Raw genomic sequence first — 24,874 nt, forward strand, 5'->3', positions numbered from 1 at the left:
TAGTACTGTTGTTTGCTTTTGTCTTACAGACCTACTTTTTTCTTCTCTTTACTCCCTCTTTCTTGATGCCAGGAAGTTTTATAAAACAAGAAATGGCTTTTCCTTAAGTTGTCAGCCATGGGAAAAATTTTAGCAGATGACTGGTGGAAGAATAGAATAGTTAATGTCTTCTTGAAAAGATCATCATCTATTGTTTCGGCACTTGTCTTATTGAAATAGGTACAAGATGTATAAGGTAAAGCATAGCTTAAAATATTATGGTATAGATCATTCCTGATTTGTGGTAATCAGCAGTGGAGGAACCTTTTATAAAGTTTTGGAAGAGGATACCATAGATCCTCAAGCTATCTTAGAAGTTTTTTGTTAGGCATGGTAACAATATACAAAAACCAATATTTAAAATATCTATAACCTGTTACCAGGATATTAATATATAATTCAATATATAAATAAAATATATATTCACTTTTATTCTACAAATAAATTAAATATTTAGTATTATAAATTATAGCACAAATGGTTCACCATATCATTCTGATAATTTCCACATGTTATGTTGAGTTTTGGAATAAGTGATATGGTCTTTTGTCTTGCTTTGTTTTTACCAGTTTTAATGAATTCCTGTTTGAGCTACAGTTTGACAAAATAAATTTCATGAAATGAGTACCTATTAAACTGATAGTCATTAAGTAACATGGAGTTGCAATAAGCATAGACTTTCTCTTAATATCAACAATATTGTTTATAGTGCTTAATCTTCTCTTGGTTTTTAAGAGCAGTTACTTTCAAACATTTTTTCCAGTTCCTGTGATGCTGTGAAATTTGAAATACCTCTTCGTCAACTGGGCCATAGTAGAAAGAGTGAGACAGTGTGGTGCTCTTTTGTTGGGCTGCCTATATTTGAATCCTAGCTCTGCCAACTAAATATAAGCTGGTAGGTAGTGTTGGGGTGGGGGAATTTTGAGGGGCTGACTAGTAGAAACCAACCAATCAGGAAGGATGCCATAAGTAGTGTCTCAAGGGCCCCTTTTTATGCTAGGAAGTAACTATTTGTTGGATGATGGAAAGTTCTGAGGATTGGGTTTGGGCAGCAGCTAGTGTTCAACCACAGTGAAAGTACTTCAGTACTGCTACAATTAATATATCTGTACTGGTGCATACTGGCCCAGTATCAGCCTGAGCTGTACGTTGGGCAAGAGAAAGAGTGAAATTCAAAGACCAGATCTCTGACTAACCTGTCTCTATAACCCTATGTGTCACTTAGACTCCAAATATGTGACCATCTGACAAAGTTATGTACTCTGTTATCTAGTTTCTACACTTCTTAATCTGATCACCTTGTGCTGTCTTTGTGCTGCCTGAAACATCCTGTCCTAGTATTACTTGACAGTCATCTTAATTTAAAGGTTTAATCTAGGACTAGTTGATGTCACCCTGTTAGTGGTTTATTCAGAAGTAGGTCTTGTCAATAGCATCTTTGGAAAACAAAGGATAAAAAATATTGCTGCACATTTGATTCTCCTAAAGTTGCTTTGTGGTGTTTATATAGCATCTCTTAGCTTGCCAAGGAATTTATTTTCCTATTTGATTTACCAGTTGTATTGGAAATTCACCAATTTCCTAGAGCTACCATAACAAAGGACACAAACAAGGTAGCTTAAACAACAGATATTTATTGTCTCACAGTGCTGGAGGTTTGAAGTCCAAAATCAAGGTATCAGCAAAGTTAGTTCCTTCTGAGGGCTGTGAAGAAAAATCTGTTTCAGGCCTGTTTCTAGTGATTTTCTGGCAATCTTGTTGTGTTCCTTTGCTTGTAGATGTATCACTCCAATCTCTGGTTTTCATCTTCACATGGTGTTCTCTCTGTAACTCTTTACATAGTCTTCTGTGTGCATGTCTGCGTTCAGATTTTCCCCTTTTGCATCAGTCTCATGATTTCATCTTGACTGTATCTGTGAAGTCCCTATTTCCAAATGAGGCTACATTCTGAGGTATTGGGGGTTAGGACTTCAACATCTTTTTGAAGGGACACAGTTCAACCAGTACCTCCAGTATTAAAATTTTGATTTTGTTTCAATGATAGAAATTTGAGTATATCTGCTGTATTGGGTTTTGTTATTATTTGTTTTAAATATCTTAAATTTTTCTTAAAGTCTAAATCGGATTTTTTCTAAATGATATAATAAATACTGGAGACCAGTAATCATCTAGATTATCTGCTTAATAGTCATTTTCTATGGATATATTTACTACTTTGTAAAAATATTTTAGCTTTTGAAATTTCAGTGTAATTAAATGTTGATGTGATGAATGACAATTTGAAGTCTGAATGCTACAGATACTATTTTTATTCCCTTGTGGAAACTCTTCTGGTAATGCTTGTACGGTCTAGCCTTGGTATGTTCTTTTATTGTACTCCTTCCTTAGGCAATGATTAATTTCTTATTTCCAGAAAGCTTCCACAAGATAATGAGAACAGGATCTTACATATAGTATTATAATAATGTTCTCTTGTCACCAGTTCTTCATTAGATTTGTACATTTACTTTAGAACTTCCTTGAAATTCTTCACGTTATGTTGTATTCACAGGTGTGATTTAAGATGGTTTTTTTAAAAAATCAAATGGACAGTTCTCTATTTTTTTTTAATGAAAATCACTGGGAAAATACAAGGTGACATATAACTATTCCCTTTAGCCACTTTTAGTATACTAATAGTGTAAACATGTTTGTGCAGGTTTTGACTGGATCATCTCGTCAAAGTTATTCACCTCCTGGCTATCAAGATTTCAGTAAGTGGGAATCAGTGCTGAAAATAAAAGAAGGACTACTAAGGCAGAAAGAAATTGTAATTGATCGGTGAGTCTTTTTTTTTAAATTACTAAATATTTCAGGCATGCAGAAATGTAGATTAATAAAACAAATATCTTTGTCCCCACTGCTTAGAGTTTAAGAAATAGAACCTTACAAGTACACTGATGTCTCATGTCTGTCCATCCCCAATCCCAGTACTTTTAAGAACCACTATCAGAACTGAGGGTCAGTTGATTTATCTATCTATCTATCTATCTATCTATCTATATATCTGTGTCTGTTTTCTGCCATCCTCCCATTTACATTAGGGTAACTCATTATTTGGAAACTCCTCTTCATCTTTTTTGTACATGTAACAAGTTAGCTGCAATGCTGATGAACTATCAAAGCTAGTGTCTTTGTGTTTTATACTTGGGAACTATCAAATTGGAAAGCTACTTTAAAGTGGTAGTTTCCTTTAACTAATGTATGTTAGATCTGATAGCACAGAAAGCATGAAAATCATGAATGTTTAAAATTAAATGACCTACAGATAAGAATTTTGAAAATTTGGGGAGACATTTCCAAAATTTTGCCTATTTCAGTACCAAAGCTCTGAAAATTTTTTTTTAAACTTAATAGTCTCCTGATTATTCTCAGCAAAAAACCTTAATATTACTTAATTATTTATGATCTATATTGGTTCTACATCATTTATGTATACTTTTGGGATAGTTAAACATGTTGCATATCATGGTAATTGAGAAATAGTTTGAGGAGGCATTTTTTCTTAATCAGTGCTAGTTACTACTTATTTTCATGTGCTTATATGAGATAAAGGAGTAGACATTTTAGCCTTAAAATTAAATCCTAATTCAAACCTTTAAATATATTTAATAGTTGAAATTTCAAAAGATTTTGCTTAGAAACTTAGCAGTGTTAAGCAAGATCTGCTGCGAAATAAACTAGAGCATAGACATCTGGGCTTCCTTATTCTCCACTATGTTCTCAACATCTTGAACAGAGCCTGGCACGTAGTACATGTACTTAGTGCTTGATACTTCCATGCTTGATAAATGAATGAAGATTGTAGGAGATAGTTATAATTGATTTTATGAAAAGGCTATTTTAAAATATTAGATACTTCTAGTACAAGTCAATTTTATGTATAAATAATTATAGACTCTGTTGGATATATATTTTGAACACTTAAATAATTTAACTCATTGTATAGACTTGAAATTAATACCATTTTTAAACACACCAAAATTTAGACTTTCATTAATATGAATAGACTTACCCTCAATCAGAATCACTTGGCTTTTATTATATTTTAAACACCATTATACCATTCTATTGGGTATAAGTTAATAAGTGTCTTAGTTCATTTGGGCTGCTATAATAAAGTACCATAGACTGGGTAGCTTATAGACAACAAATATTTATTCTTCCCACTTCTGGAGGCTGGGAAGTCCCAAGGCACCGGCAGATTCAATGTCTGGTGAGAGCCAACCTCCTGATTCATAGATGGCCGTCTTCTTGCTGTAACCTCCCATGGTGAAAGGGACAAGGGAGCTCTCTGGAGCTTCTTTTGTAATGGCACTAATTGCATTCATGAGGATTCTGTCCTCATGACCTAGTCACCTCCCAAAGGCCCTCTACCCCCATACCACACATTGGGAATTAGGATTTAATGTGTGAATTGGTGGGGGGTGGTGTATGTCACAACATTCAGTCTATGGCAGTAAGAAATGCAGTTAATTATTGATGTAATCTATTAAAATATATTTAGGGCTTCCCTGGTGGCGCAGTGGTTGAGAGTTCGCCTGCCGATGCAGGGGACACAGGTTCGTGCCCCGGTCCGGGAAGATCCCACATGCCGCAGAGCGGCTGGGCCCGTGAGCCATGGCCGCTGAGCCTGCGTGTCCGGAGCCTGTGCTCCGCAACGGGAGAGGCCACAACAGTGAGAGGCCCGCATAACGCAAAAAAATAAAAAAATAAAATAAATAAAATAAAATAAAATATATTTATATTTGTCAATTTTGTATATATAGAAGGATACTAAGGAAATAATCCAAAATCATTCAAGTTGCTCAGTTGGCCAATTCTGTTATTTAATTAAATTTTTTTTTATTGAAGTATAGTTGATTTACAATGTTGTGCTAGTTTCAGGTATGCAGCAAAGTGATTCAGTTATATATATATTGTTCATAGGGTGAAGTTCAAAGAGAAAATGAAGCACACATGTTCTCTTGGAGTTAGGCTCAGAACTGGCACAAAGTCCCTATGGGGAATCTCTGTACCCTTAGTTTAATTTCTCTGTGAACCTAAAACTTCTCTTAAAAAGTATATATATATATATACTTTTTCAGATTCTTTTTCCATATAGGTTATTATAAAATACTGAGTGTAGTTCTCTGTGCTATATAGGTTCTTGTTGTTTATCTATTTTATATATAGTAGTGTGTGTATTTACTCCCAAGTTTCTAATTTATCCCTTTCCCCCATCTTTCCCCTTTGGTAGCCATAAGTTTGTTTTCTATGTCTGTGAGTCTGTTTCTGTTTTGTAAATAAGTTCATTTGTATTATTTTTTTTAGATTCCACATGTAAGTGGTATCATATGATATTTGTCTTTGTCTGTCTGACTTACTTCACTTCGTATAATAATCTCTAGGTCCATCCATGTTGCTGCAGATGTCATTATTTCATTCTTTTTTATGGCTGAGTAATATTCCATGGTATATATGTACCACACCTTCTTTATCCATTCATCTGTCGATGGACATTTAGGTTGTTTCCGTGTCTTGGCTGTTGTAAATAGTGCTGCAGTGAACATCGGGGTGCATGTGTCTTTTCAGGTTATGGTTTTCTCTGGATATATACCCAGGATAGGATTGCAGGATCATATGGTAGCTCTCTATTTTTAGTTTTTTAAGGAAACTTCATACTGTTCTCCATGATGGCTGTACCAATTTACATTCCCACCAACAGTGTAGGAGGGTTCCCTTTTCTCCACACCCTTTCCAGCATTTATTATTTGTAGACTTTTTTTTTTTTTTTTTTTTGTGGTACGCGGGCCTCTCACTGCTGTGGCCTCTCCCGTTGTGGAGCACAGGCTCCGGAGGCGCAGGCTCAGCGGCCATGGCTCACGGGCCCAGCCGCTCCGCGGCATGTGGGATCTTCCCAGACCGGGGCACGAACCCGTGTCCCCTGCATCGGCAGGCGGACTCTCAACCACTGCGCCACCAGGGAAGCCCTGTAGACTTTTTGATAATGGCCATTCTGACTTGTGTGAGGTGGTATCTCATTGTAGTTTTGATTTGCATTTCTCTAATGATTAGCAGTGTTGAGCATCTTTTCATGTATCTGTTGGCCATCTGTATGTCTTCTTTGGAGAATTGTCTATTTAGGTCTTCTACCCATTTTTGGCTGATTCTTTATCTAGTCTCATTTATGGATCTATGGTAGCCACATTGTCAAGTAGGAGTTGGCTGGCCTAGGCTAGCCTTACCTGGATGGTCTTTATGCTCCATGGGGATCTCTCATCCTCCAGTATCCTAACCAGGGTTTGTTCATAGGGTGAAGTTCAAAGAGAAAATGAAGCACACATGTTCTCTTGGAGTTTAGGCTCAGAACTGGCACAAAGTCCCTATGGGGAATCTCTGTACCCTTAGTTTAATTTCTCTGTGAACCTAAAACTTCTCTAAAAAATAAAGTCTGCTTTAAAAAAAAAATCACTTCCACTATGTTCTTATTGGTCACAAGGCCAGGAGACTTCACCTGTGGACAGTAGGAACAGCAAAATCACATCATAAAGGAGTATAAGTAATACAGGGAAGGGAATACTTGTGGATGTTTTTGTAAACAATATACCACACCCAGTGTCTTAAATAATCTTTGATATTTTACATGCTTATTATAAAGTTTTTGATGATTAATGCATTTGATATTATATAAAACAGAGGAAGAAAAAGTAGCAACTTCTGTTTCTAAAGCAACATGACCAGAATTTAAAAGTAAAAATGTTCGTATATAGAGATCTTTATAACACACATAGTGATGAAAATTAGAACAAAATTATAGTATATCTTTTTTCCAGGAAGCAGATTAAACTAATGGCCTTTAAAATGCTGATAACACATGCAGAGACTATTTCAGAGACAGAATTGACAGGATTTAGTTTCTTCCTGGATGGAACTGAGAGTAAAGATGCTGAACTTTTCTACTTTGGAATGCAGTGTGGGTGACGATACCTTTTAAGTCACTTAACTAAAAATTGTATGCTGGATATTATTCCTGAAAGTATCAAGTTATTCATGATTGCATGAGAAAAACGTTTTTTTGTTTTTTTTTTTTTTTTACAATGCATATAGCTTTCGTAGATTTTGGATAATTAGGTCAAAACAGATCAAATGTTAAGGAAAAATAACTGATATAGAAACTGTTCTTCTTATGGTTACCAGTGGGGAAGGGTCGGGGGGGGGAGGGATAGATTGGGAGTTTGGGATTGACATGTACACACTGCTATATTTAAAATAGATAACCAACAAGGACCTACTATATAGCACAGGTAACTCTGCTCAGTATTTTGTAATAACCTAAATGGAAAAAGAATTTGAAAATGAATAGGTACATGTATATGTATAACTGAATCACTTTGCTGTACACCTGAAACTAACATAACATTTTTAATCAACTATACTCCAATATAAAGTAAAAGTTTTTTTTAATTAAAAAAAAAACTGTTCTTGGGCCTCCCTGGTGGCGCAGTGGTTGAGAGTCCGCCTGCCGATGCAGGGGATACGGGTTCGTGCCCCGGTCTGGGAGGATCCCATATGCCGCGGAGCGGCTGGGCCCGTGAGCCATGGCCGCTGGGCCTGCGCATCCGGAGCCTGTGCTCCGCAACGGGAGAGGCCACAACAGTGAGAGGCCCGCATACCGCAAAAAAAAAAAAAAAAAAAAAAAAAAACTGTTCTTAAATGTTCCCCATCTTGTGAGAAAAAGCAAATAGGTTAATTTCAAAAACAACTCAGGAAAAAAAGGAGGAAACCTGGTTTCTAATGCTTTATATTTGACACTAACCATTTAGGTAATTCTGAATAGAGTACTTGACCTTTTGCATATTGATCGTCTCATCTGCCTGGGTACAAGGAGTTTCACCACTTAAGCAAAAAATGAGGTTTTTGAAGATCACTCTTCTAGGCAACTCTCCTCTCCCACCTAGTTGTACAGCCTGAGGATTAAATGAATAAATGTATGTAAAAAGTGCTAATACTGTCTGATGCATAGTAGCCATCAGCAAATAGTAGCCACATTATACATGTTTTGTATATGTAATAGTTACCTTTACGTGCTTGTCTTTCCTCAGTCGACTTTGATCTCTTCACAGAAGAGACAGTTTCATGTACATTTTATTACTCATAGTAGGTACTCACTAAATATTCATGCAGAGGAAATAGCCTCATTTTAATGAAAAAGAGGTTAAGGTTGTTGGTTCACCTATGCTGTTGCTGATACTAGTAGTTCATATGATGGTTTACACTTAGAAATTGCGTAGCTCGTGCCGCTGAATTGAACAGATAAAATAAATATAGGGGTAAGTCAGTGCACTGGAGCCAGATTCAGAGAGGAAACCCTCTACCCTCTGTGGTGACAGCTGAGTTAATGCTATTAGTAAATAATACTGGCAGTATAGAGGAGAATTCTCATTTTGTCACTACTTGCAATTTACAATATAGTATCTACATATCTTCTTAAGATCTTGTCCAATAATAGAGAATCTGACTATACATTGTTTCTGGTTCTTGGAAAGGAGACTGTAAATCTTTAGAATGTCTTTTTTGTGTGTGTGTGGTACACGGGCCTCTCACTGTTGTGGCCTCTCCCATTGCGGAGCACAGGCTCTGGACGCGCAGGCTCAGCAGCCATGGCTTACGGGCCCAGCCGCTCCGCAGCATGCGGGATCCTCCCGGACCAGGGCACGAACCCATGTCCCCTGCATCGGCAGGCGGACTCTCAACCACTGTGCCACCAGGGGAGCCCTAGAATGTCTTTTTTATTCATGAGCCCTGGAACACACCTGCATTTATGCTAATGAGGTGTTTCTTGGGCCCTGGATAGCAGCTTCAGGATGGGGGCTATTTACCATAGAGACCAACCCTGTGATCAGAGGGTTGGGACTTTTGAGCCAGTCCAACCTCCAGGGAGAGGACGAGGCTGGAGATTGAGTTCAGTGATTTAATCAATCTTGCCCACACAATGAAATTCTATAATAAAAACTCTGGGAACTCCCCAGATTTGTAGCCATTTGGTTAGAAGTGTGGATGGCCTGGGGATCCCACTTGAGTCTGGCATCTGAAGTGAGGCTTTCTTGTTGGGGATCATGCCCTTAAAGCTGTGGAGTCTGATGCTAACTTAAGGTGTTTAGTGTCAGAATCAAATTTCACACAGTGTAGCAGTTGGCCTTGAAACAAAATAGATTTAGAAATTGATTTTATAAAGCTATATACCTAGGTGTAAACAACCGAAATAGATAGAAACAAACTATTGAAACTGTATTTAAATCCTCAGATAAGCTGATAAAAATAACCAAATCTTACTTCAACACTTGTGATGGAGAATAAATATGACTCTTGCATTATGGGGTCCATCTCAAAGTAAAAGATGTTCTGCAAATTGCCATGAGCAAACTATCGTATGTTAATTGATCATATCTGTGAAGTTGGAATTTTAATAACTTTTAATAACCATTATATGTACACTTAGGCCTTGCTTTAGAAATATGATAAGTCCTAGCTTCTAAAGCAGATGAGTTAGAAGGACATTTAATATGAATTCCATTAAACAAAATCCACACTATACCAAAGAGTCCACCACTGATTTTAAAAGTTTACCTAGCAAAATTATAATGTGATTTTACTTCCACATGTAATTAAATGAGAGACGTATACATTGCTGAAGGCTCAAATGATAGTCAGCATTTTTTAGTAATAAAATATTTTTAAATTAAGGTATGGACTTTTTTTTTTAGACTTACTATTACACAATAGATTACAGTATAATGTAAATATAACTTTTATATGCACTGGGAAACCAAAAAATTCGTGTGACTGGCTTTCTTGCAATATTCAGTTTATTGCCGCAGTCTGGAACCAAACTTGCAATATCTACAAGGTCTGCCTTTAAATGTAAAAACATCCTTTTAATATACTTTGGGAGTATTTTCAGGCTATACTCCCTTAACTCATTTACCGTCCTTCCTCTGACTACTCTTAGGATTTTCTCTTTATCACTGATTTTAAGTCATTTGATTAGGATGTTCCTTGGTTTAGTTTTCTTTTTGTTATTTGTGCTTTGGGTTCTTTGGTCTTCTTGGATCTGTGGGTGTGTCATTCTCAGCAGATCTGGAAAAAATGTGGCCAGTTTTCTACAAATACTTTTTCTTGCTCATTCCTCCTCCCCTCACCTCCCCTATAGGGATTCTAATTACACATATATTTGGCCTTTTAAAGAAATCCACAACTCATTGATTCTCTGAGTTTTTGTTTTGTTTGTTTGTTTCATTTATTTGTCTTTTTTTTCTGTTTCTTTTTGGATCATTTCTATTGATATGTCTTCAAATTCCCTAATCTTTTCTTCTGCAAATTCTAATCTGCCCTAATCCCGTTCAGGACAATATTTATGTCTTCCATGTCTCTGCTTAACATATTATGTCTTTCTTCTAGTTTCTTGAACACATGAAAATAGTTACAATAATTGATTTAGTGTCCTTCACTATTAATTCTGTCATTTGTGTCAGTTCTAGCTCACTTTCAGTTGATTGGCTGTTCACCTTATTGTGGGTCATATTTTCCTGCTTCTTTGAGATGCCAGGCATTATGAATTTTAACTTGTTTTGGATGTTACATATTTTTGTCTTCTTTTTTTTTTAGTTTATTTATTTTGTTTATTTTTGGCTGCGTTGGGTCTTGTTGCTGCATGCGGGTTTTCTCTAGTTGCATCGAGCGGGGGCTACTCTTTATTGCGGTGCACGGGCTTCTCTTGCGGTGGCTTCTCTTGTTGTGGAGCATGGGCTCTAGGTGTGCGGACTTCAGTAGTTGTGGCACTCGGGCTCGGTGGTTGTGGCGTGTGGGCTGTAGAGCGCAGGCTCCGTAGTTGTGGCGCATGGGCTTAGTTGTTCCGCGGCATGTGGGATCTTCCCAGACCGGGGCTCGAATTCGTGTCCCCTGCATTGGCAGACGGATTCTTAACCACAGCGCCACCAGGGAAGCTGTTATTTTTGTATTCTTGCGCTTTGTTCTGAGCCCCAAATTGCCCTCAGTTGGAAATTGCTGCTAACTGATACCCTGTAACTTATGAAGTTTTGGCATTTGGGAACAGGCACAATTCCAGGCCCCATGTGAGCCTCAGGCACTGTTTCTTCTAATCTTTTTGGCTAACATATCCCCCACCCCCACCCCACAACGCCCCCTCCCCACTTAAAGGAGTTTCTTCACGCATTCATTAGTTAACACTCAACTGAATACTCAAGGGTGGCTCTGCACTGTGAACTCTAGCTGCCTTGGTTTCTCCAGATTACCAGCTTTGTTTTTTCAACTCAGAGAGGTCACTTTCCCTGTTCAGAGGTTAAGGCTTAAAACGGTAATCTCTGGCAATCTTAGGACTCACATAATTTGTTGTCCACCTCCCAGAAGTCACGGTGACTAATAATTGCCTGTTGTCCAGTGTCTTGAGAGTCTTTCTTACCTGTATTTTGTTCCATTTTGTAATTATGTCAAGGGAAGAGCAAAACTGGTTCCTGTTACTCCATCTTGGCTGGAAGAGGAAGTTTAGTTTTCTTTGTAAAGTTTTACATTATTTGAAAAGTACCATGTGACTAATCTCTCCTAATTTATCTGTGTCCTGTTTGATGTTTTCTGTGTGGATGTTCTTAAAGGATAGCATATCTGAAAAACAAATAAAAACAGCTCTGAATAGAATAAGCTCTTTGATGCAGTCTGAACTTGCTCCAAAAGTTATTTTGTAAGTAATTTTGGAAAACATCAAGCTATTTGTTTACCCACAGGTATCCTTATTATTCCTTGAAAGCATGTGCTCTTGCTCTCTTTTGCTCTCACTCCCTCTCTCATAACCTTAGTATGAGACTTGTTATTAAATTTTTGAAGATTAATGATAATACATATAAAGGTCTTAGCATGTTGCCTGGCACATAATGGTTTTCAAATGTTTAAGGATACATATTCACAAAAGTTAAATAATTTGATTAAAATAAGCTATGATCCAATGAGGAAATACTTGAACTTCAGTGTGTCTGCTTCCAGCATGAGGTTATATTAAAATGAAATTTCAGAGCTATCCAGAGATGCAAATCTGCCACCATGTGCGTTCTCCATCGTTGGTGATGTTTATGTGTAGACCATGCAACCTGGATGTTGTAGATAAGATGCAGGCATAGTACAGCAGTTGAGCTAGATGATATTTGTAAAAAATACCTCTCACCCCGACAATGAAATTTTCAGAAGCTTCAATTGGTATTAAGTGTTGAACAGAATTTGGACGAATGGAAATAATAATATTAAGGTAAAGACATTCCAGACTGAGATTGAAACAGTTTTTATGTTAGGCAACAAGAAGAAAGAGAGCAAAGCATGACTTTGTTAGAATTTAAGAAGAGTATTCTACAAAAGATTATGTTCTTTAAAGTGTCAGAAGTACTCTACAGTATAAACTTTTTCTGTATTTAGCATATCTCATGGTACTGTGGTTTAAAAAGATTTCCTATTATGAATTTTAAGATTGATCTTACTTTTAACTCTTATGCCAAATTAGAATACTGAAAGTTCTGCTTTTAATTATCACTTAGAAAAGTATATTTTTTGTAATGTGGTACCTCAACTTATGTTTTGCAGGCAGAAGCAACAAATTACCCACCTGCATGAAAGAATAAGGGATAATGAATTACGAGCACAACATGCCATGTTAGGACATTACGTAAATTGTGAGGATTCTTATGTGGCTAGTTTGCAGGTAAGATAATAAAGGATTTTGTAGTCGATTTATTAGTAAAACATGTAAATTATATACTAAACTTGGAAGATTAGGACATTTTTTGGAGTTAATAATCTGTTCACATGGTTCATATTTATATGTGTAGTGAAAGATGTCCAAGTGCTGTTTTCTATCTGTCCAGTTCACACCCTTTCCCCACACAAACAGGAGCTACTATTAACAGTTTCTAGTGTAGCCTTCCAGAGTTGACTTATATCACAACAAACACATGTAAATGTATTTTATCCTCCTATCTTCACAAAAAGTATCAAAATAAATATAGTATTCAACACCTTCTTTCCCTTAATATTATATAAAATTATATAAAATACAGTGATTATTTTCATATCATTACATAGGCAGCGTCCCTTTCCTTTGCTTTTACAACTGCTTGATTTCCCATTTTATGGAGACAGCATAATTTATTCAACCTGTCTCTACTTGTCAAAATTTGGGTTGTTTCTAGCTTGGGACTATTATACATAACCTTATAAAAGTGAAACGCTGTACTCACCATTTCACTTCCCGACCCCTGGCAACTACCATTCTACTTCATGTCTCTATAATTTTTATTACTCCAGGTATCTCATGTTAAGTGGAATTATACAGTATTTGTCTTTTTTGTGACTAGCATATTTCACTTAGCATAATATCCTCAAGGTTCATCCGTGTTGTAGCATGTGTCAGAATTTCCTTCCTTTTTAAGGCTGAATAATATCCCATTTTATGTATACCACATTTTGCTTTTCCCCTCATCTTTCAATGGACACTTGGGCTGAATCCACATTTTAGCTATAGTGAATAATGCTGCTATGAACATTTTTTATATTATTTATTTGAACATGGGTGTACAAATATCTCTTTGAGACCCTGCTTTCATTTCTTTTGAGTATATACCCAGAAATGGAATTGCTGGATCATATGGTAATTCTGTTTAAATTTTTGAGGAACTGCCACACCATTTTACCACAGTGGAGGTACCATTTTGCATTCTCACCAACAGTGTACAAGTGTTCTAGTTTCTCCACATTATCACCAACACTTGTTATTTTCTGGTTTTTGATAGTAACCATCCTGATGATATCTCATTGTAATTTTGATTTGCATTTTCCTAATGATTAATGATGTTGAGCATCTTCATGTGCTTATTGGCTACTTCTGTATCTTCTTTGGAGAAAGATCTATTCAAGTCCTTTGCCCATTTTTAAATTGGACTGTTTGGTTTTTTCTTTATTGAGTTTTAGAGATTCTCTATTCTGGATATTAATCCTTTGTCAGATATATGATTTGCACATATTTTTTCTCATTCTGTGGGTTGCCTTCTTATTCTGTTGATAGTCCTTTGTGTCTTCATGCACGAGATTTTTAAATTTTCACGAAGTCCGATTTGTCTACTTTTCTTTTATTGCCTGTGTCTTTGGTGTCGTAGCCAAGAAATCATTACCAAATCCAGTGTCATGAAGCTTTTGCCACATGTTTTCTTCTAAGAGTTTTATAGTTTTAGGTCTTACATTTAGGCCTTAGATCCCTTACAAGTTAATTCTTGTATATGGTGTTAGGTAAGGGTCCAACTTCATTCTTTTTGCATGTGGATATCCAGTTTTCCCAGCATCATTTGTTGAAAAGACAATCTTTTCCCCATTGAATTGTCTTGGTACCTTGTCAAAAGTCACTTGACCATATATGTGAGGGTTTATTTCTGGGTTCTTTATTCTATTCCATCGGTCTATATATGTCTCTCCTTATACCAGTACAACACTGTTTTGATTACTGTAGCTTTGTAGAAAGTTTTGAAATCACAGAGTGTAAGTCCTCCTCTGTCCCCCTTTTTCAAGATTGTTGTGGTTATTTTGTAGTCCCTTGAGATTCTATATGAATTTTAGGGTGGGGTTTTCTATTTATGCAAAAAATATGTTATTGGGATTTTGATAGGGATTGCATTTGAATCTGTAGATCACTTTGAGTAGTACTGACATCTTAACAATATTAAGTTTTTCAGTCCATGAGCATGGGATATATTTCCATTTATTTGTGTCATCTTCAGTTTCTTTCAGCAGTGTTTTTTAGTTTTCATTGTACAGTTCTTTTACTTCTTCGGCTAAGTTACATCTTAAGTATTTTATTCTTCTTGATACTATTGTAGATGGAATTGTTTTCATAATTTCCTCTTCAGATCATTTATTATTAGTGTGTGTAGAGATGCAATTAAATTTTCTGTATTAACTTTGTATTCTGATACTTTGCTGAATCCATTCCTTTTTTTTAAAAATTTCTCCAGCTCAAACCCAGGAGGGTGGAGATACATTTTTTAAAAAAATATTTATTTAGTTGGTTGCACTGGGTCTTAGTTGTGGCAGGCAGGCCCCTTAGTTGTGGCATGTAAACTCTTAGTTGCAGCATGCACGTGGGAACTAGTTCCCTGACCAGGGATCAAACCCAGGGTGCCTGCGTTGGGAGCATGGAGTCTTATCCACTGCGCCACCAGGGAAGTCCCTGAATCCATTCTTTATTGCTAAAGAATGTGTATGATCATATCATCTGTGAACAGTGATAATTTTACATCTTCCTTTTCAATTTGGATGCCTTTAATTTCTTTTTCTTGCCTAATTGCTCTAGCTAGAAATTCCAGTACTCTGTTCAGTAGAAATGTTGTAAGTGGAAATCCTTTTTCCTGATCTTAGAGGAGATGCTCTCAGTCTTTCACCATTGAGTATGATGTTTACTGTGGGTTTTTCTGTATAGCTTTTATTATGTTGAGTAGTTTTCTTCTTTTCATAGCTTTTTGTGTGTTTTTTATCATAAAAGGGTGTCATATTTTGCTACATGCTCTTTTCAGCCTCAGTTGAGATGATTGTTTTTCTTTTTTCACTGTTTTGTGCTGTATAATAGCATTGATTGATTTTTTTTTTTTTTTGCGGTATGCGGGCCTCTCACTGCCGTGGCCTCTCCCGTTGCAGAGCACAGGCTCCGGATGCACAGGCTCAGCAGCCATGGCCCATGGGCCCAGCTGCTCCGCGGCATTTGGGATCCTCCTGGACCGAGGCATGACCCGCATCCCCTGCATCAGCAGGCAGACTCTCAACCACTGCGCCACCAGGGAAGCCCACATTGATTGATTTTTGAATGTTAAACCATCCTTACATTCCAGGAATAAATCCCACTTAGTCATGGAGTATAATCCTTTTTATATACTGCTAAATTCAGTTTGCTAATATTTTGTTGAGGATTTTTATATCAGTGTTCAAAAGGGTTGTTGGTCTGTAGTTTTCGTGTAGTGTCTTCATCTGGCTTTGATATCAGAATAATGCTGACCTCAGAATGAGTTAGCAAGTGTTCCATCCTCTTCCAGTTTTTAGAAAAGTTTGAGAAAGATAGATATTAATTCTTCTTTAAATGTTTGGTAGAAATTGCCAGTTAAGCCATCAGGTTCAGGGCTAAGGCTTTTGTTTGGAGATTTTTGATTACTGATTCAATCTCCTTACTAGTTGTAGGTCTACTCAGATTTTCTATTTCTTCATGATTTAGTGTTAATAGGTTTTGCTTCTAGGAATTTGCCATTTCATCTAGTTTTTCCAATTTGTTGAACAGTTAATTCTTTATACTACTCTTTTATAATCCTTTTTTTGATAGAATTGATATTGTCTCCATTTAAATTTCTGATTTTAGTAATTTGAGTCTTCTTTTTTTCTTAGGCCATCTAGCAAAAGGTTTGTTAATTTTGTTCTTTTCAAAGAACCAACTTTTGGTTTCATTTATTTTCTCTATTATTTTTCTATTCTTTATTTCATTTATCTCTGCTCTAATCTTTATTTTCTTCCTTCTGATAGCTTTGGATTTAGTTTGTTCTTCTTTTTCCAGTTCCTTATGTTGTAAAGTTACGTTGTTGATTTGAGATCTTTTTCTTGTTTTCTCCATATGGATTTAATATGTATTTCTCCTAAGACTGATGTTGAACTTCTTTTTATATATTTAAGACCCATTCATGTTTCTTTTTCTGTGAATTGTTTTTTTGTATTTTTTGCTTATTTTTTCTGTATTGATTTTTTTGCTTATGGATTTTCTGAACCCTTTAATGGAAAAAAGTTAATTTCTTTTACATATAATTTGATTTGAAAATGCATTTTCTGAATTGTCATAATATTTTCATTCTATTTATATCATTTTCTCATTTTTTTCCTTTATCTATTTTTTTCTACCATGAAGTCTCTCTAATTCTGATGAGTATTTTATAAATAAACCATTTTGGAAATGAACCCATTTAACAAACAATTATTAAACATCCACTGTGCTAAATTCTGAGATCACAAAAGTGAAAAATAGTTCCTGCCTTCCTGAATCTCAAACTATAAAGGGAGAGACCATGTAGGTAAACACATTTACCCAATCCTTTAAAATTTATTATGATTCCTATAGATTAGGCATTGTCTAGGTGCTAGGAATAGAAATGTGAACGAGATTCGTTTTGTCCTTGAGAGTACAGTCTAATGGGAACATGGACATAGGGTCTATGATGCCTCATAACAAAATTTATATGGCTGGAAGGACTACTTTCTCAAATTATTACTGTTTTTAAGAATTGTCCTTAATATTTGTTTTTATATATTTCTATGTACACTTTATAACTGGCTTGTTTATTTACAAAAAGAAGAAAAACTATTGGCAAATTACTTAATGGTGGTATGTACTTCTGTTTGGTCACTTTCATTAACATCTTTATTCCTAGAATTAAAAAAAATCAATTTAAGTGGAATTTTTCCCCCATTATATTTTCAAACTTGTAGTTTTATTAAAGGCATTGTTATATTAAAATCGGGACATATTAAAGACCAAATAACTATCAGACTTATTTGAGGCAGAGGCACTTAACAGATTCCAGCTTGTTTATCATACTTCAGTTACTAGTGTATCAAATACCTTGTTATTATGTGGTTTCATCTTCAAGTTCCATCACATGATAGCAAGGCTCTGTCATACTGAGATTAATAGTGTACAGTTATTCGAAAGTGGTATTTCTATACTACTTAAGTAGTATAAAGTATAAGTTGCTTTGATAAGGGTATTTTAATAGAACCATGCAGTTTCTCCGTATAACTTTATTATTCTGAATAAAGGTTTTACTTGAATTATACAATTATTATTATATTACCAAAACCATTTAAAACTTACATTATCTGCAAGCTGAAGAAAATGTTTTTTGACACAGCATCAGGCCAGAAGAGGGCTCTCTATGTCAGTCGCAAGGACAGATAGAAATATCTGGAAAGGTATGGAAAATGGGCTGCTAAAAATATTAGAAGAATTTTAAATTATGTGGGGAATTAAAATATTGTTGAGAAATTCATTTTAAAAGATAAGTGCAATTAATAAAAGGAAATACAGGGAAAACCCTAAGTACTAAATGGATATGATAAATATATAAGATAAACTTTTTTCCAGGAGATTGATACAGAGAGTGGATAAAACAGCAAAAGTTTAGGAGAAAAAACTAATAAGATAATAAAATTTTCTTTAGTAAAGGAATTATTTTGGCATGTGAATAGTGTTTTTATTTTTCTTCACTTTTTCATTGAACAGATTTGACATGTAATATGGTGTAAGTTTAAGGTGTGTGGTATGTTACTTTGATACATTTGTATGTAATATGATTGCTATTGTAGTGGTATTTGTCACATTACATAAATTATATATAGTACGATATAATTGTCTGTATTCATTACACTGTGCATTAGGTTTTATGGCATATTTACTACTTGTTAAAGTTTTACCCTTAAACACCATCACTCTTATCCCCTGTGGGAGCTCGCCACTGCCCATCCCTGGTAAGGAGGTACTCTTATGTTTTTTGCAGGTTTAACATTTTAGATTCCACATATAAATGGTATCATACAATACTTACCTTTCTCTCATTTATCTCACTTAGCATAATGTGCTCAAGGTCTACCCATGTTGTGTCAAATGGAAGATATCCTCCTTTCTCATGGCTGAGTAATATTCCATTGTGTGTTACATCTTTTGTCGATTCATCTGTTGATGGGTACTGGGCTGTTTCCATACCTTGGCTGTTGTGAATAATGCTGTGATAACCATGGGGGGGTGCATGTATCTTGTAGAAATCCTATTTTCTTTGGGTATATGCCCAGAGATGGAATTGCTGGATCACATGGTAGATTTGTCTTTTATTTTTTTGAGGAGCCTTCATATTGTTTTCAGTAGTGGTCACGCCAATTTACATTCCCACCAACCAAGTTTTTTTTTTTTTTTTTTAAACATCTTTATTGGAGTATAATTACTTTACAATGGTGTGGTAATTTCTCCTTTACAACAAAGTGAATCAGTTATACATATACATATGTTCCCATATCTCTTCCCTCTTGTGTCTCCCTCCCTCCCACCCTCCCTATCCCACCCTTCTAGGTGGTCACAAACCACCTAGGTGATCTCCGTGTGCCATGCGACTGCTTCCCACTAGCTGTCCACCCTACGTTTGGTAGTGTATATATGTCCATGCCACTCTCTCACTTCGTCACAGCTTACCCTTCCCCCTCCCTGTATCCTCAAGTCCATGCTCTAGTAGGTCTGTGTCTTTATTCCCGTCCTACCCCTAGGCTCTTCATGACATTTTTTTTCTTAGATTCCATATATATGTGTTAGCATATGGTATTTGTTTTTCTCCTTCTGACTGACTTCACTCTGTATGACAGACTCCAGGTCCATCCACCTCACTACAAATAACATAATTTCGTTCTCTTTATGGCTGAGTAATATTCCATTGTATATATGTGCCACATCTTCTTTATCCATTCATCTGTTGATGGACACTTAGGTTGCTTCCATGTCCTGGCTATTGTAAATAGAGCTGCAATGAACATATTGGTACATGACTCTTTGTGAATTACGGTTTTCTCAGGGTATGTGCCCAGTAGTGGGATTGCTGGGTCGTATGGTAGTTCTATTTGTAGTTTTTTAAGGAACCTCCATACTGTTCTCCATAGTGGCTGTATCAATTTACATTTCCACCAACAGTGCAAGAGTGTTCCCTTTTCTCCACACCCTCTCCAGCATTTATTGTTTCTAGATTTTCTGATGATGGCCACTCTGACCAGTGTGAGATGATACCTCATTGTAGTTTTGATTTGCATTTCTCTAATGATCAATGGTGTTGAGCATTCTTTCATGTGTTTGTTGGCAATCTGTATATCTTCTTTGGAGAAATGTCTATGTAGGTCTTCTGCCCATTTTTGGATTGGGTTGTTTGTTTTTTTGTTATTGAGCTGCATGAGCTGCTTGTAAATTTTGGAGATTAATCCTTTGTCAATTGCTTCATTTGCAAATATTTTCTCCCATTCTGAGGGTTGTCTTTTGGTCTTGTTTATGGTTTCCTTTGCTGTGCAAAAGCTTTGAAGTTTCATTAGGTCCCATTTGTTTATTTTAATTTTTATTTCCATTTCTCTAGGAGGTGGGTCCAAAAGGATCTTGCTGTGATTTATGTCATGGAGTGTTCTGCCTATATTTTTCTCTAAGAGTTTGATAGTGTCTGGCCTTACATTTAGGTCTTTAATCCATTTTGAGTTTATTTTTGTGTATGGTGTTAGGGAATGTTCTAATTTCATACTTTTACATGTACCTGTCCAGTTTTCCCAGCACCACATATTGAAGAGGCTGTCTTTTCTCCACTGTATCTTCTTGCCTCCTTTATCAAAGATAAGGTGACCATATATGCATGGGTTTATCTCTGGGCTTTCAATCCTGTTCCGTTGATCTATCTTTCTGTTTTTGTGCCAGTACCATACTGTCTTGATTACTGTAGCTTTGTAGTATAGTCTGAAGTCAGAGAGCCTGATTCCTCCAGCTCCATTTTTCATTCTCAAGATTGCTCTGGCTATTTGGGGTCTTTTGTGTTTCCATACAAATTGTGAAATTTTTTGTTCTAGTTCTGTGAAAAATGCCAGTGGTAGTTTGCTAGGGATTGCATTGAATCTGTAGATTGCTTTGGGTAGTATAGTCATTTTCACAATATTGATTCTTCTAATCCAAGAACATGGTATATCTCTCCATCTGCTTGTATCATCTTTACTTTCTTTCATCAGTGTCTTATAGTTTTCTGCATACAGGTCTTTTGTCTCCTTAGGTTGGTTTATTCCTAGGTATTTTATTCTTTTTGTTGGAATGGTAAATGGGAGTGTTTCCTTAATCTCTCTTTCAGGTTTTTCAACATTAGTGTATAGAAATACAAGAGATTTCTGTGCATCAGTTTTGTATCCTGATGCTTTACCAAGTTCATTGATTAGCTCTAGTAGTTTTCTGGTAGTGTTTTTAGGATTCTCTATGTATAGTATCATGTCATCTGCAAACAGTGACAGCTTTACTTCTTCTTTTCCTATCTGGTTTCCTTTTATTTCTTTTTCATCTCTGATTGCTGTGGCTAGAACTTCCTAAACTATGTTGAATAAGAGTGGTGAGAGTGGGCAACCTTGTCTTGTTCCTGATCTTAGTGAAAATGCTTTCAGTTTTTCACCATTGAGGACGATGCTGGCTGTGAGTTTGTCATATATGGCCTTTATTATGTTGAGGAAAGTTCCCTCTATGCCTACTTTCTGCAGGGTTTTTATCATAAATGGGTGTTGAATTTTGTCGAAAGCTTTCTCTGCATCTATTGAGATGATCATATGGTTTTTCTCCTTCAATTTGTTAATATGGTGTATCACGTTGATTGATTTGCATATATTGAAGAATCCTTTGCATTCCTGGAATAAACCCTACTTGATCTTGGTGTATAATCCTTTTAATGTGCTGCTGAATTCTGTTTGCTAGTATTTTGTTGAGAATTTTTGCATCTATGTTCATCAGTGATATTGGCCTGTTGTTTTCTTTTTTGTGACATCTTTGTCTGGTTTTGGTATCAGGGTGATGGTGGCTTTGTAGAATGAGTTTGGGAGTGTTCCTCCCTCTGCTATATTTTGGAAGACTTCGAGAAGGATAGGTGTTAGCTCTTCTCTAAATGTTTGATAGAATTCGCCTGTGAAGCCATCTGGTCCTGGGCTTTTGTTTGTTGGAAGATTTTTTTTTTTTTTTGCGGTATGCGGGCCTCTCACTGTTGTGGCCTCTCCCGGTGTGGAGCACAGGCTCCGGACGCCCAGGCCCAGCAGCCATGGCTCACGGGCCCAGCCGCTCCGCAGCATGTGGGCTCTTCCCGGACTGGGGCACGAACCTGTGTCCCCTGCATCGGCAGGCAGACTCCCAGCCACTGTGCCACCAGGGAAGCCCTACTGGAAGATTTTTAATCACAGTGTCAATTTCAGTGCTTGTGATTGGTCTGTTCATATTTTCTATTTCTTCCTGGTTCAGTCTCGGCAGGTTGTGCATTTCTAAGAATTTGTCCATTTCTTCCAGGTTGTCCATTTTATTGGCATAGAGTTGCTTGTAATAGTCTCTCATGATCTTTTGTATTTCTGCAGTGTCACTTGTTACCTCTCCTTTTTCATTTCTAATTCTACTGATTTGAGTCTTCCTTTTTTTCTTGATGAGTGGCTAATGGTTTATCAATTTTGTTTATCTTCTCGAAGAACCAGCTTTTAGTTTTATTGATCTTTGCTATCGTTTCCTTCATTTCTTTTTCATTTATTTCTGCTCTGATCTTTATGATTTCTTTCCTTCTGCTAAATTTGGGGGGTTTTTGTCCGTCTTTCTCTAATTGCTTTAGGTGCAAGGTTAGGTTGTTTATTTGAAATTCTTCCTGTTTCTTAAGGTAGGATTGTATTGCTATAAACTTCCCTCTTAGAACTGCTTTTGCTGTATCCCATAGGTTTTGGGTCATCGTGTCTCCATTGTCATTTGTTTCTAGGTATTTTTTTATTTCCTCTTTGATTTCTTCAGTGATCACTTGGTTATTAAGTAGTGTATTGTTTAGCCTCCATGTGTTTGTATTTTTTACAGCTCTTTTCCTGTAATTGATATCTAGTCTCATAGCATTGTGGTAGGAAAAGATACTTGATACGATTTCAATTTTCTTAAATTTACCAAGGCTTGATTTGTGACCCAAGATATGATCTATCCTGGAGAATGTTCCATGAGCACTTGAGAAAAATGTGTATTCTGTTGTTTTTGGATGGAATGTCCTATAAATATCAATTAAGTCCATTTTGTTTAATGTATCATTTAAAGCTTGTGTTTCCTTATTTATTTTCATTTTGGATGATCTGTCCATTGGTGAAAGGGGGGTGTTAAAGTCCCCTACTATGAATGTGTTACTGTCGATTTCCCCTTTTATGGCTGTTAGCATTTGCCTTATGTATTGAGACGCTCCTATGTTGGATGCATAAATATTTAGAATCATTATATATTCTTCTTGGATTGATCCCTTGATTATTATGTAGGGTCCTTCTTTGTCTCTTGTAATAGTCTTTATTTTAAAGTCTATTTTGTCTGATATGAGAATTGCTACTCCAGCTTTCTTTTGATTTCCATTTGCATGGAATATCTTTTTCCATCACTTTCAGTCTGTAAGTGTCCCTGGGTGTGAAGTGGGTCTCTTGTAGACAGCGTGTATATGGGTCTTGGTTTTGTTTCCATTCAGCCAATCTGTGTCTTTTGGTTGGAGCATTTAATCCATTCACATTTAAGGTCATTATTGATATGTTTGTTCCTGTAACCATTTTCTTAATTTTTTGGGGTTTGTTTTTGTAGGTCCTTTTCTTCTCTTGTGTTTCCCACTTAGAGAAGTTCTTTTAGCATTTGTTGTAGAGCTGGTTTGGTGGTGCTGAATTCTCTTAGCTTTTGCTTGTCTGTAAAGTTTAAAATTTCTCCATCAAGTCTAAATGAGATCCTTGCCAGCTAGAGTAATCTTGGTTGTATGTTCTTCCATTTCATCACTTTAAATATGTCATTCCACTCCCTTCTGGCTTGTAGAGTTTCTGCTGAGAAATCAGGTGTTAACCTTATGGGAGTTCCCTTGTATGTTATTTGTCATTTTCCCTTGCTGCTCTCAATAATTTTTCTTTGTCTTTAATTTTTGCCAGTGTGATTACTATGTGCCTCAGCGTGTTTCTCCTTGGGTTTATCCTGTATGGACTCGCTGTGCTCCCTGGACTTGGGTGGCCATTTCCTTTCCCATGTTAGGGAAGTTTTTGAGTATAATCTCTTCAAATATTTTCTCGGGTCCTTTCTGTCTCTCTTCTCCTTCTGGGACCCCTGTAATGCAAATGTTGTTGTGTGTAATGTTGTCCCAGAGGTCTCTTAGGCTGTCTTCATTTCTTTTCATTCTTTTTTCTTTATTCTGTTCCGCAGCAGTGAATTCCACCATTCTGTCTTCCAGGTCACTTATCTCTTCTTCTGCCTCAGTTATTCTGCTATTGATTCCTTCTAGTGTAGTTTTCATTTCAGTTATTGTATTGTTCACCTCTGTTTGTTTGTGCTTTAATTCTTCTAGGTCTTTGTTAAACATTTGTTGCATCTTCTCGATCTTTGCCTCCATTCTTTTTCCAAGGTCCTGGATCATCTTCGCTATCATTATTCTGAATTCTTTTTCTGGAAGGTTGCCTATCTCCACTTCTTTAGTTGTTTTTTTGGGTTTTATCTTGTTCCTTCATCTGGTACATAGCCCTCTGCCTTTTCCTCTTCTCTGTCCTTCTGTGAATGTGGTTTTTGTTCCACAGGCTGCAGGATTGTAGTTCTTCTTACTTCTGCTCTCTGCCCTCTGGTGGATGAGGCTATCTAAGAGGCTTGTGCAAGTTTCCTGATGGGAGGGACTGGTGGTGGGTAGGGATGCCTGTTGCTCTGGTGGGCGGAGCTAAGTAAAACTTTAATCCACTTGTCTGCTGATGGGTGGGACTGGGTTCCCTCCCTGTTGGTTGTTTGGCCTGAGGCAACCCAACACTGGAGCCTACCTGGGCTCTTTGGTGGGGCTAATGGCCGACTCTGGGAGGGCTCATGCCAAGGAGTACTTCCGAGACCCCCCGCTTCTGCAGGAGATTCTCCAACACTAGCACGTAGGTCTGGGTCAGTCTCCTATGGGGTCACTTCTCCATCCCCTCGGTC

General features: G+C 36.6%; 1 protein-coding gene across 2 annotated transcripts in view; it reads left to right on the forward strand.

Moving 5' to 3' along the window:
- The window catches only part of CEP85L (centrosomal protein 85L), a 154,820-nt gene that overhangs the window by 79,105 nt on the left and 50,841 nt on the right, over positions 1-24,874 (forward strand). For both annotated transcript variants that reach the window (XM_082633276.1, XM_082633275.1), the window contains exons 4-5: positions 2,738-2,859; positions 12,703-12,820. In XM_082633276.1, coding sequence (XP_082489402.1) covers positions 2,738-2,859; positions 12,703-12,820 — 240 coding nt within the window. The remainder of the gene's footprint in view (positions 1-2,737; positions 2,860-12,702; positions 12,821-24,874) is intronic.

Source organism: Mesoplodon mirus, assembly GCF_964341445.2.
Source record: "Mesoplodon mirus genome assembly, chromosome: 10".
In the NCBI taxonomy this organism is placed as follows: domain Eukaryota; kingdom Metazoa; phylum Chordata; class Mammalia; order Artiodactyla; family Ziphiidae; genus Mesoplodon; species Mesoplodon mirus.